Genomic DNA, 12,128 nt, shown 5'->3' with positions numbered 1-12,128 from the left:
GAAAATTTCGTTATAGACGTAAATTCGTTGTAAGCTTGTTCGCCATAATCGAGTTAAACAACATTCCAACAGCGCCCATATATATATATATATATACATATATATACAGTGCCTAGAAAATCAACCTAACAATGTTAGAGTAGATCTGATTCTTTATTTCCTCCCAAATCGGGGCATATATATATATATATATAGCTGTCATATCTCCTCCCTATTGATACGATATTCCAGAGCATGCGTTTTCTATCATGAATTTCTTGATAGAGGGTTACTGCTTATAAGGTTAACTATTTAACCAAGTTTGTACTTACATAAGCAACACGACTGGTGCCACATTTGGAGCAGGATCTGCTTATCCTATCGCATCACCTGAGATAATTTCCTATTTTGTTGATGTTCATGTTGTGTTTTGTAGACTGGTGTTTGTCTTTTGGTCTTTCTTTTACTTATATAGGACTTTGAATATCCCTTAAATTAGGTATATCTCCTGTCTTGAATAACTTTTTTTTGACAACCGTACTCTCAGATCTGTACTTAGTGTCCTTTTTGTTGTTAGGGATGAGGGATTGATAAATGCCACGTCCGGTCTGTGTTTTGTTTGATGTTTATCTGCTTTGTATCGTTCTGATGCCGAGTTCATTCTTTTTCAAACGATTTTTATAGATTGTTCTTATCATCGCTGTTGCACCACTGTCCCAGGTTAGGGCCGAGGGTTGAGCGCTCACAAACATGTTTAGCCCGCCACATTCTTTATCTGCCTGTCCCAAGTCAGGAGCTTGTAAGTCAGTGGTTGTCGTTGGTCCATGTCCGTCATATTCGTTTTTTGTAAATTGTTTTTTTTTTTATAAATTAGGCTTGGTTAGTTTTCTCAATTGAATTGTTTCATGATCAGTTTTCATCTCGGGGCCTTTTATAGCCGACTATACGGTATGGGTTTTTTTCATTGACATTGTTGTAGACCGTACGGTTGCCTATAAAAAATGATTGATTTGAACTTTGGTAGATATTTGTCTCATTGGCAATCATACCACATCTCCTTATTTTTATAATGATTATGACACAGACAACCCTTGAAATTACTACCAAAATTGAGAAAAGAGTATTGAGAGTACAATTCAATCATTTATTTGATAATAAAAAAAATCTGCTTATTTGGACCTTATATGTAACAATATTATTTATATATTCATATTAGGTCCCATGCAGTTTTCTGCGGTCTTCCCACATGTACGATCATGTTCTGTATATTTTTTTTTTCTGTTCACGTAATTTTTTTTCATTTGACTTTTTTATACAAGTGTTGACATGAGACTCTCAAAAACGTATATATTTTTTAAAGCATGACTTCTAACCTCTACACAATGCACAAGATAATTCTATTGATCAATTCATCAGTTCGTTGTTTACATGTCCATAATATAATAACATATTGCCTGTCAAATTAACCAATCAAAACTCATCATTTTACGCAAAGGGGACAAGTTGTTTCTACCACTGAAGGCGCAATGAGAAATAGGTCACGGATGATCAACATAATAAACTATTGGTATAACTTAGGAAGTATTTTGGTAAATACAGATATTATTACAATATATATTATATCGAGTTTATTTAGTTTACTTCAAAAGACTGGCTTGACACGTTCCCACATTTCTATGTAAAACGAAAAACTTGCATAGAAAAAATATCCATATTCTCCTAACTGATAGCCCTGCGTCCGTTCCGTTGGAAGCCATATTTACAAATGGAGGACGATTTAACGTCTCATCAAAATATGGGAAAGAATGACGACTATTTCCTAGAGATTCTGTTTACACAGTAATTATTTATAATTAACGTTATTCAAAGGATATGTAAGGGACAATAATGTCGTATTTTTGAGGTGATATTATCAGCATTTTTGTCGTTAATTCGTTTTGAAGTGAAGGGCATTTCATCTCCGTAAAATATATTTTTGCGATGTTTATTTATGAATTCTTTATATAATATTTGGTAAACAATGATGGGATATAGGTAAGTATTCAAATTGTATAAGTGTTATTTAATGATAAATAGTTGCATATTAATTACTGTATGGAGAAACGGGAAATTTAATGTCAAATTAACGAGTTAACCGCCACGGAACTGTAAAAGATGGCCGCGAAAATATTTTGCCGAGAAATCGTTACAGTATAATTTAAATTACTGCTACTGATATATGCAGATATTTATGTTTATATCTCGCTCTAAAAAATATTCTATCCAACGGAAATAATTTACAACTTCAACACCAGATCTATTAAATTGAAAAAAATATTCTTGTGCCATAAAATTTAAAAAGTTGTTTTGTTAATTTTTTTTCTTTAAGTCTACTCTTGTTTATCTGAAGGCCTTGAAATCTTTGCACTAGTCATAACTTAACTGTATATCAGACAAACTCTATAAAAGCTTTTTTTTGTTTTTTTTATACTATCCAAAAGCAAGTGAAGAACAAAAAATAGTTCATTATTTAAACAAAATATCTATAATGCTAGCCAGTAACAGGTGAAATTAACGGATTTGACTGGAAATTATCAAATAAATTTGTAGACGCACATTATTTTGATATCCTTTCCAAACACAAATTGTCCTAGTTGTTTGAGACCAAATGTTAGTTTGCTCCATATACATGTAAGACCAACTCACATAATTTATCAAGTTGTGTACCATTTTAAAATTATTTTCATGATTATTATTGAATACTTCATGCTTTTTCTGCTCATATTGTAAGAAAATTTTGAAAAACTCAGCGATTGAAGTAAACAAATTGTTACTTGAGATATTTAAAGTAGGATCAATTAAAAAAAAAATTTGTTTCCATTTACAAAATGAACCAGATTAGCCCTCTTATTTGAATCAGACTTGGACATGAAATGTTTATATTGCCAGTTGTAAAAATAGAATATATCAAGTCTGCTTCCTAACTTTTAAAACTCTGTTTTACCTTTTTATATTCCATCGTATTTAATTGTGATAGAACAGAAATCAGGAAAAAGACAGATATTTAACAATTGTGTTTAGGCTTTTTAGGATTTTTTTGTAATTTTACTTGATTTACAGGTTGAAAAAATTCTTATGTATTATTATGTAGAGGTTCTGTATAGATCACTTGTCTTTGTAATGTGGGGAACCTGCAATATTAATTTTTTAAGGGTAAATTTGATCATGCAAATTTCTGTCTGCTCTTACTTTGAACTTTTGTCATGTTTGTATAGACTGGCATAGATTTGTCCTCCATAAATTTGTAAAAAAACTATATTTTCACTCAAATTTTACCTGAAATTTCCCAATTTGATCGTGTACATACCTTATGATGGCGGTTTACCGTATAAGGTCATTGTATTGCCTGGTGTACGCCTCTATCAGCAGCACAATTTTGGCTGACTATTAGACAAAAGTATTTATTGATAAGATATAAAAATATATATCTTTGGTAAATGATGAAATTTTGTGGAATATTAAGTAATACACCCTATCAAAAAAAGGAAAGAATCGACCATAAATCGTCATTATTTAATTTACTCTCACCATGGACACGGTTTTATTTTTGTTATTAATAATTTTTTGTCAAAAAAAAATCAGCAATTTTTTTGCATTGAAATATATATATAAAATTAACGAATACAATTTCATCTTTTTTGACTCAAAAACTATAAATTTTGAACCCAACATTTTAAGAAAGGTATTAATCCTGACTTTGAACGATGATCATTTCAAATGTTTCTGGGCAGAAAATAGCATCTTGTCAAAATAATACACAAGTCTTACTTCAAATTTTTGTGAAATCTGTAAATTTCAGTTGTAGTTTAACGTTAACACTTACATGTGGAAAACAAGATAACTTGTTTTTATGATTTTTTTTGAGGGGGGAAATATGAAATAGGTATGCCGATCCTGGTAAACTGGTGTTTAACGTTGGTTATCTGAAGCATGAATCCCCAGGATTTATTATTCAAAATGATATCTTTTGACAATTAACATTGTTGCCATTTTACCTGGCAGGGTTAAGCCCGTATCACTTGTTTGTGATGTTTGCCTATCAAGTGAGCTGTTGACATTCAGATAGCCCTTTTATCCTGAATCAAGTACAAAAGTTTCTGAAGAGAAATTTGGAAAGGGTTTTTTCTTCAACATGGTGTATTATCATAAATGACCTAAAATGAGGATGGTGACAATTGACAGTCATGACAGTACTCGATAAAGTAAAATCATGTCAGAATTAAGTAGATTTTTACCAAAATTTCATGCAATTTAAGGGATATCACAAATGTATATTATCAGAGAACATAGAGAGTGTATTTGAAACAGTTTTTTCTTCTTAATTTGACAGGAGATTTATTCTGAATAAAAGGCCAGAACTTCAAATAGTAATTATTCATGAAATTGTAACCACATGAACTAATTTTAATAGTTCCATTCAACTTATAATTAATAATCCTTCAGATAATTTCAAGAAAAGGAATATTTGGAAATTTAAAAAATTATATGTGGACATCCTATGTTAAGTCAAAAGTACCTTAATGAATTGCTTCCTGTAAACATATATATATATATAATAGGAAATGTTGGGTCTAGGTCAATCACAAGCAATCAAATCGCACATGAAAAAGCATATAGAATCTCCCTTTACATAATGATCTTCAGAAATTGACAAATATCTCTACAATATGTCCTGCTCTAGATTGCTCAGTATCTGGATATTGTGAGACCAAATCAATAAATAATTTATTCTGCTGAGTCTATAAAAAAAATCTGCGATCATAATGTAAATGTATGTAGAATCACACAAAGTAATATGCAAGTTACATGGATAATTACAATTAAGAAAACAAGTCTGATCTGGGCTTAATCTTGTGGACAAAATTTCCTGTCTCAGTTTCTGAATTTTAAGCAAAGTAAAAATGCCTTGGAAAATTCTTTTATTGTGTAACTAGTATATTGAATAATAGTATTTGAATGTTTGAAATTAAGTTAGATGAAAAATGAATTAGAAATGAACTGAAATCATTTACTGTTTTAAGATAACATTTCCAAAAAATTGATTATTTTATGTTATGCTTTAATTTGTACATATTTTTCCTTTTCAGATTGTTCAAGATTCGTGGCATTAAGTGAAGTTTTTTCAGAATGTAGTTACTTTTTTTTACCAATCTTTAAATAATTCTCAAAAAGAATTATGTGTTAAGTGGTTGAGCTTTACAGAATGGTAAAAGAAGGGGAAACAGAAGGACTTGCAAATCTGACTTATGCAAAGTGGATTTTGGAAGCCATTGAAAAAATTAAACATCAAAAACAGCAGCCAAATCTTCAGCGGATTGTTCATGCTGTTCAACAGTACCACAGTGTTAGTAGGGAGTCTATAGAAGAGCAGCTTCAATTGGCTACGAAAGATGGTTTGATTGTTAGAACTTTTAGTAAAAAAGATTGGTCATATAGAGATCCATCCAAGATGCCTCACACCAAAAGAAGGACGTTGAAAATTGACAAGAAAACCGACTTGACAAAATTTCTTGTTAAGGCTGTGATAGATCTAGGAGAAGATGGAAGCTCTCTTAAGAAGATTAAAAATCACCTGAATGCTATATATAGCATTGAATGTCAGAATGGTGTTGACTTGACACTTCTTCTAAAAAATTGTCTCAAAACTGCAATGGACAATAAGTATTTGACAAAAGAAGGGAGGAGTGTAAAGTTAGGAGAAAAAGCATCAGACATTGATATAGCTGGGAGTTCTAGTAACTCGGCATCATTTGATGAAGACTCTACCAGTGACATGTCATTCTCAATTGAACAAAACATGGTAAGAATATCATTGTTCCTAGTGGTCGGTCAAACAAACCAAATATAATGAAAAAATCTCCAGAAAATATTCTCATTGCAAAATCCTCATATTACACTGTTACAGACCAGGGAAAAATGATTATTGGTTTCCCCTAACCTGACTGGGTCTGTTTTAGACGGCAGGGTCGTTTATTTTCGACTGAATCTAAAAAAAAAGAAAAGAACAGCCATGTCTTGTTCCAATCCAGCAATGTTAATCAAATATTTTTATTATGCCCATCCGTAGCGGAGGGGGCATTAAGTTTTACCCTTGTCCTTCTATATGTACGTAGGTTTGTACATCCGTACGTCCCAAAATTGGTTTCCGTTCTCTAACTTGAGTTTGCCTAAACCAAATGTTATGAAATTTATACACAATGCTTATTACCACAAAATACAGATCAAGTTTGAATTTTGGTGGCATCACTTTAACCGTTCTAGAGTTATGCCCCTTTATTAATGGAAAAGTTCCAAAATTTTTAGTTTCCGTTCTCTAACTTAAGTTTGCCTCTACCAAATGTTATGAAACAAATACACAATGCTTATTACGACAAAACACAGATCGTTTGAATTTTGGTGGGGTCACTTTAACCATTCTCGAGTTATGCCCCTTTATAAATGGAAAAAAAAATGCAAAATTTTTAGTTTCCGTTCTTTAACTTAAGTTGCCTCAACCAAATGTTATGAAACTTATACACAATGCTCATTACCACAAAACACAGATCAAGTTGAATTTTGGTGGCGTCACTTTAACCATTATCGAGTTATGCCCTTTATAAATCGAAAAATTGCAAAATTTTTAATTTCCGTTCTGTAACTTAAGTTTGCTCCAACCAGACATTATGAAACCTATACACAATACTTATAACCACAAAACTCAGATCTAGTTTCATATATAATATGTTTCAGTTTTATTGTTAAGAAGCATAACAATGTCAAGCTAATATTTTCCTGCCTTGGTTTCTAGATCACCGAAGCGCTTATATAATTAACTGATCTGAAAGATAACAATGATTTAAAGCGTTTTGCTCCCCTGTTGTTCAGATCCCCTAAATGGCCACCTCGCCACCAAGCGCCAGTATTCTATTAAGATTGAATACATGGACACCAGTTCTTTATGTTATTAAAGTCACCAACATGTAAGTTTAATACCAGTTGTCAAGTAAATAAATGATTGTTCTACACACAGTCTATAGCAACACTATTGATACACAAAAACAAAAACAAAAAAATCCTGCCTGCCCGGCCTTGAAAATTTTCCCATGTTAGGGGAAACCAACAATCATTTTTCCCTGGCCACAACAGCCCAGGTATCAGTTTGTATTTTGTTGTGTTCTAAATCTAATTACTTGAGTGACTTCCGATTTGTGAAATTTACAAAAAAATGTTTGATAAAGTGAATGATAATTGATATATATATATGTGCTAAGTCTTATCTGAAAGATCTTCAGGATTATAAATGTAAACAGTAGTTTCAAATTTGAATCATTGAATACATTTTTCTTCTAAATGTGGAAAACTACATGTTCATTTTGTCACTATTTGTAAAAAAAAATTCAAACAATTTTGTTTGACAATTGGTTCAGTATTATTCTGGTTTTACTGGTCCAACAAGCAATTTTGACGTTCAGATGTGTGTGGCTGTGTCCTTCATGAAGTCATATTTTATGATACATTGTATGTGTATAAGGCAAAAAACTACAGTATTTCATCTTGTTTCAGTTGAATTATTTCATAATACTATTTAAATTGACCTGATTGTTCAAAAAAAGCAATTTTTAGGAAAATGACCATAACAAAGAAATGTTGTCATTGTTTTGATAAGAACAATAAGTAATTTGTAATGTAATGAGGCTGTTATATAGGTGATGATTTCATGTATTGGTTTGATAGGTATTACCATTCATCACAGAATGCACAGTACTATAAATCAATATTCCTTAACGATAGCAGTGATCAACTTTAGTAATTGATTTTTTAATAAGGTAAAGAGCTGAGGATAAGAATCGCGTACAACATATGAGAAACAATATTATTACTTCATCGATAATTGTAGACACAGATGATCAGTTATCTTCAGGTTGATTTATTTCCTGTTGTAAACAGTATAATGAGACATTCTTCATAATAAGTATACTGAATAAAAAGAAATTACTGCTGAAGTCAAAGTATGCTGCTGTCAAATTCATGTCTGTTCATAAATTTATACCCGTGGTTGGTCAGGATTGAATTTGAATGATTTGAAGTTCCCAAGGTCTCAGATTTTGACTATATATAGATGATTTGATTTTCAGCCTTTACTGGACCAAAATCATCAGTGTTGCATTTTTTATTGACAGTTTTGTTTTTGTTTTGAGGCCCTAGTTTCTTAATATTTTTTAGGACATTAAGTCCAGTCATGTTTCACATTCACTAGGACCAGCTTGGTAAACATTATACCTGTTCTGTGTTTGGAAACTTGAAAATGCTACAGTTGTTTTTTTCAAAATCAGAAGTTTTAATTCAGGATATATGTAATTGAATTCTGAAAATACAATGCAACTGGCAAGGAAAGTTTAAAACTGCATGTTAAGCAGATTACAAAACATTTTTTATCTCGCCTTGACATAGTCAAAAAGCGAGTCATAGGTATGCTTTTTCCGGCGTAGGAGGCGGCATCAACAATGTATTAGTTTGTGATTAGGTCTAGTTCATGGTGAACCACTAGTGGTAGGTCAATGATATTTGGTATGCAGTTGTATTAGCATTGGCATATATCATTTCCATGGAGATTGTTTGGCCCCGCCCCCTCATTCATGGTCTATTGACTTTGAAACTTTTGCTTAGTTTTCATGTATTAGTTTGTGATTAGGTCAGTTAAGGGGAACCGTTAGTGGTAGGTCAATAATAATTGGTATGCAGTTGTATAAGCATTAGCACATCTCATTTTCATGGAGAATATTTGGTCCTTACCCCTCAGTCATGGTCTATTGACTTTGAAACTTTTGCTTAGTTTACATGTAGTTTGTGATTAGGTCAGTTTAAGATGAACCACTAATGTTAAGTCAATTATATTCGGTATGCAAATGTATTGGCATTTGCAAGTTTCATTTCCATGGAGATTATATAACCCCATCCCCTAATTATGGTTCACTGACTTTGAAACTTTTAGATAGTTTACAAGTTAATGTTTGTGTTTAGGTTTGTTTAAAGGGAACGAATTATGAAAAGTCAATGGTATTTGGTGTGCAGTTGTATTAGCATTGGCACATCTCATTTCCATGGAGATTGTTTAGCCCTAATGTTTGATTTCAACATTTGCATTATCAAAATAACAAATAGGCGAGACATATTTCTGTGTTAACAGTTTATGCCTTTTGATATGTTTATTTTTGTCATAAACATGATATAAGGATCTTTTTCAATTAAAATACATTTTTATATTAGGTGTTACCCTTGACCTTCCGTCCGTCTGTCCTTCCGTTTTCCTTCAGTCGGTACCAAAAGTATTTTCACATATTAATAGCAAGCTTGAGGGGGGCATTTGTGTCCTCAGACTCGTTCTTCTTTTATTTTTAATGAAAATCATTCTAATCATTTGTTCAACAGGTACAAAATGTACTTGTATCCCTGTCATGATATAAACACTGATTTTGCATGAAATCAGATGCATTTGTAATCATTAGTATAAGTTTATATATGACAATTCCTTGTACATTCATTGTTGTAAATAGCTGAATTTTATTTATTAAAATTAAGGTATCTGTCCACACCTTGTATTTGCAAGTATATTTAAACCAACAACATGGTTTCAATTTAACTTCCAGAGAATCTAGAGCCTAATGGAATTGTTGTTTTATTTTCTGACCAATGAAGAACTGAAATCAAGCAAATCACACATTGTTTAACAAAAAAAGTAAAAGCATAAATCAGAGTGAATAATCTAAACTGTTATAAACACTAAGGACAACCATAAAGAATCGTTATTACAAATATCATCATATGACAAAACTTTTCTTTTATTACCAATTATTTAAAAAAAAAACACATGATAAGACACTTTTACAGATTTATGGAAAGATTATTTATGTTACTTTGAAATCATAGTTTGCAACATTGATTTTAACTGTTATCTTACAGAAATGTGCCAAGCCTGTCCTAATCTGTTGTTTTTGTCTTGGTGATGAAAATAAAAACCGCAGTGGGGAACCAGAAGACCTCATATCCTGTGCTGATTGTGGTAACAGTGGTAAGTATCATAATATATTAACAAATATGTTTAAACAAATAACCATTATACTGTAAAGTTTAGTCTTGGATACTTCTTTTAAACTGCTTTGCATCAACTGACTACTCTCAGTCAGCCATGATGACTGTTCGTTATCATTTGCAATAGTTTTATACAGGCAGAGCCTCTTCAAAGGCCTATGGTTTTATACAGACCTCTTAAGATCCTGTCAGGTATAAAGGACTAAGTAATCGAAGGAATATTTTTCCCCTGTCCTGTGTTTTAATCAATTTCATAGAATGACTACTAAAAAATATTGCATTACATGTATATTGTAAGAAATCTGATGGGGAAAATTTGTTACTTTACCAAAAAATCATATAATACATGTATATAAATAAGGAGATGTGGTATGAATGCCAATTTGACAACTATCAACCAAGTTCAAATGAAGTGGATGTTAGCAATTATAGGCAACCGTAAGGCCTTCAGCAATGAGAAAAAAACCCGTTCTGTATAGTCCGTAATGAAAGGCCCTGACATGAAACATTTCAATTGAGAAAACTAATGCCTAATTTATAACAAAACAATTTACGAAAAACAAAATATGACAGACATGAACCAATGACAACCACTGAACTACAACCTCCTGACTTAATAACTGTTTTTATACGGCCGTTTACTGGACCTATTATAGTATACCGTTGTCCATCCTTCTGTCTGTCTGTCTGTCTGTCTGTTGTCAACATGTTGGACAATAACTCTAAAACACCTTCACCAATTTGCAAGAAACTTTGGCGAATTGTTTATATCTATTGACATGAGCTCCCTTTCGCTTTTTTATAAATTTTAGATTTTACGTTTCCAAGTTAGGGGGTTTTATTCATTAAAAAAGGGTGATTTTCCAGTTTTCGGACAATAACTCAAAAATGCTCTCAGCAGTTTTCATGAAACTTTGGTGAATTGTTTATATCTATTGACATAAGCTCCCTTTTGATTTTTATAAATTTTAGATTTTACGTTTCCGAGTTGTGGGATTTTATTCATAAAAAGGGGGTGATTTTCCAGTTTTGGGACAATATCTTTAAAGTGCTTTGCGCAGTTTTCATGAAACTTTGGTGACTGGTTTAAATCTATTAAGATAACCTCCCTTTAGTTTTTCATAAATTTCTGATATGACATTGAGAAGTTTTTAAACTTTATTCTTTGAAAAAGCGACGGGCGTATCATGCGCTCATGGCGCAGCTGTTTATTAGAAAATACCATGTGAAGTCAGTGGACTGATGATGGCCATAAATGGGATTATGTTTGAAAGTAGTTGGAAGACAAATTCCCAGTCTCCACACTCAGCCACAGGCCCACCAGCCCAGGCTTGTAACAATTTCTACTACAGGACAAAAGAATCTATACAAAAGTTTCATTACTTTATATTTGAATCATTGAATATCTTTTATTGCTATTTATGGTGTTATTTGATTTGATTTCCAGGTCACCCTACATGTTTGAAATTCTCACAAGATCTGACAGAAGTTGTGAAGTCTTTGAGATGGCAGTGTATTGAATGTAAAACCTGCTCTTTTTGTCAAAGATCTGGCAGAGAGGTATTATTTTCAATAGAGAACATTCTAAGAATTATGTTAAATGCTTTTCGATACCTTTATGATTATCTTGACTGTACAGTAGACTCCACCTAATCAGATATCGGCTAAACGAATATATCGGCTATTGTAATATTTTTTCAAAACACCAAACCCTTCCCTATATGTTTAATGTTAATTTTATCGTGTAATCGAATATCGGATATAAGAATATATCGGCAAATAGGATAAGAATATTCAGGAAATTTTGTTCAGAACCATGCACAATCGGATATTTTCACTGTTTTTCTTACAGGAAATGGAACCGGAAGTTACGAAATTACAATCTTGCAGACAAGAAAATTTAGTTTTTATACGACCGCAAAAATAAAAAATTTTTTGGTCGTATATTGGTATGACGTTGGCGTCGTCGTTGTCGTCTGGCGTCGTCCGAAGACACATTGGTTTTCGCACTCTAACTTTAGTTTAAGTGAATGGATCTCCAT

At 32.0% G+C, this 12,128-nt stretch overlaps 1 protein-coding gene across 5 annotated transcripts in view; it reads left to right on the top strand.

Annotated features, from left to right (window-relative positions):
- The first annotated feature begins 1,505 nt into the window (after positions 1–1,505).
- The window catches only part of LOC127707696 (histone acetyltransferase KAT6B-like), a 59,201-nt gene continuing 48,578 nt past the window's right edge, over positions 1,506–12,128 (top strand). For 4 of the 5 annotated variants that reach the window (XM_052212364.1, XM_052212363.1, XM_052212362.1 and 1 more), the window contains exons 1-4: positions 1,717–1,818; positions 5,106–5,818; positions 9,958–10,066; positions 11,534–11,646. In XM_052212364.1, the coding sequence (XP_052068324.1) occupies positions 5,222–5,818; positions 9,958–10,066; positions 11,534–11,646 (819 nt within the window). In that variant the 5' untranslated portion in view covers positions 1,717–1,818; positions 5,106–5,221. Of the gene's footprint in view, positions 1,569–1,716; positions 1,819–5,105; positions 5,819–9,957; positions 10,067–11,533; positions 11,647–12,128 lie in introns of those variants that run through there. The other variant, XM_052212361.1, reaches the window with a different exon arrangement.

Source organism: Mytilus californianus, unplaced genomic scaffold, assembly GCF_021869535.1.
Source record: "Mytilus californianus isolate M0D057914Y unplaced genomic scaffold, xbMytCali1.0.p SCAF_7, whole genome shotgun sequence".
Classification (NCBI taxonomy): domain Eukaryota; kingdom Metazoa; phylum Mollusca; class Bivalvia; order Mytilida; family Mytilidae; genus Mytilus; species Mytilus californianus.
Note: the sequence above shows the minus strand (reverse complement) of the source record. Positions and strands in the feature narration are given on the sequence as shown.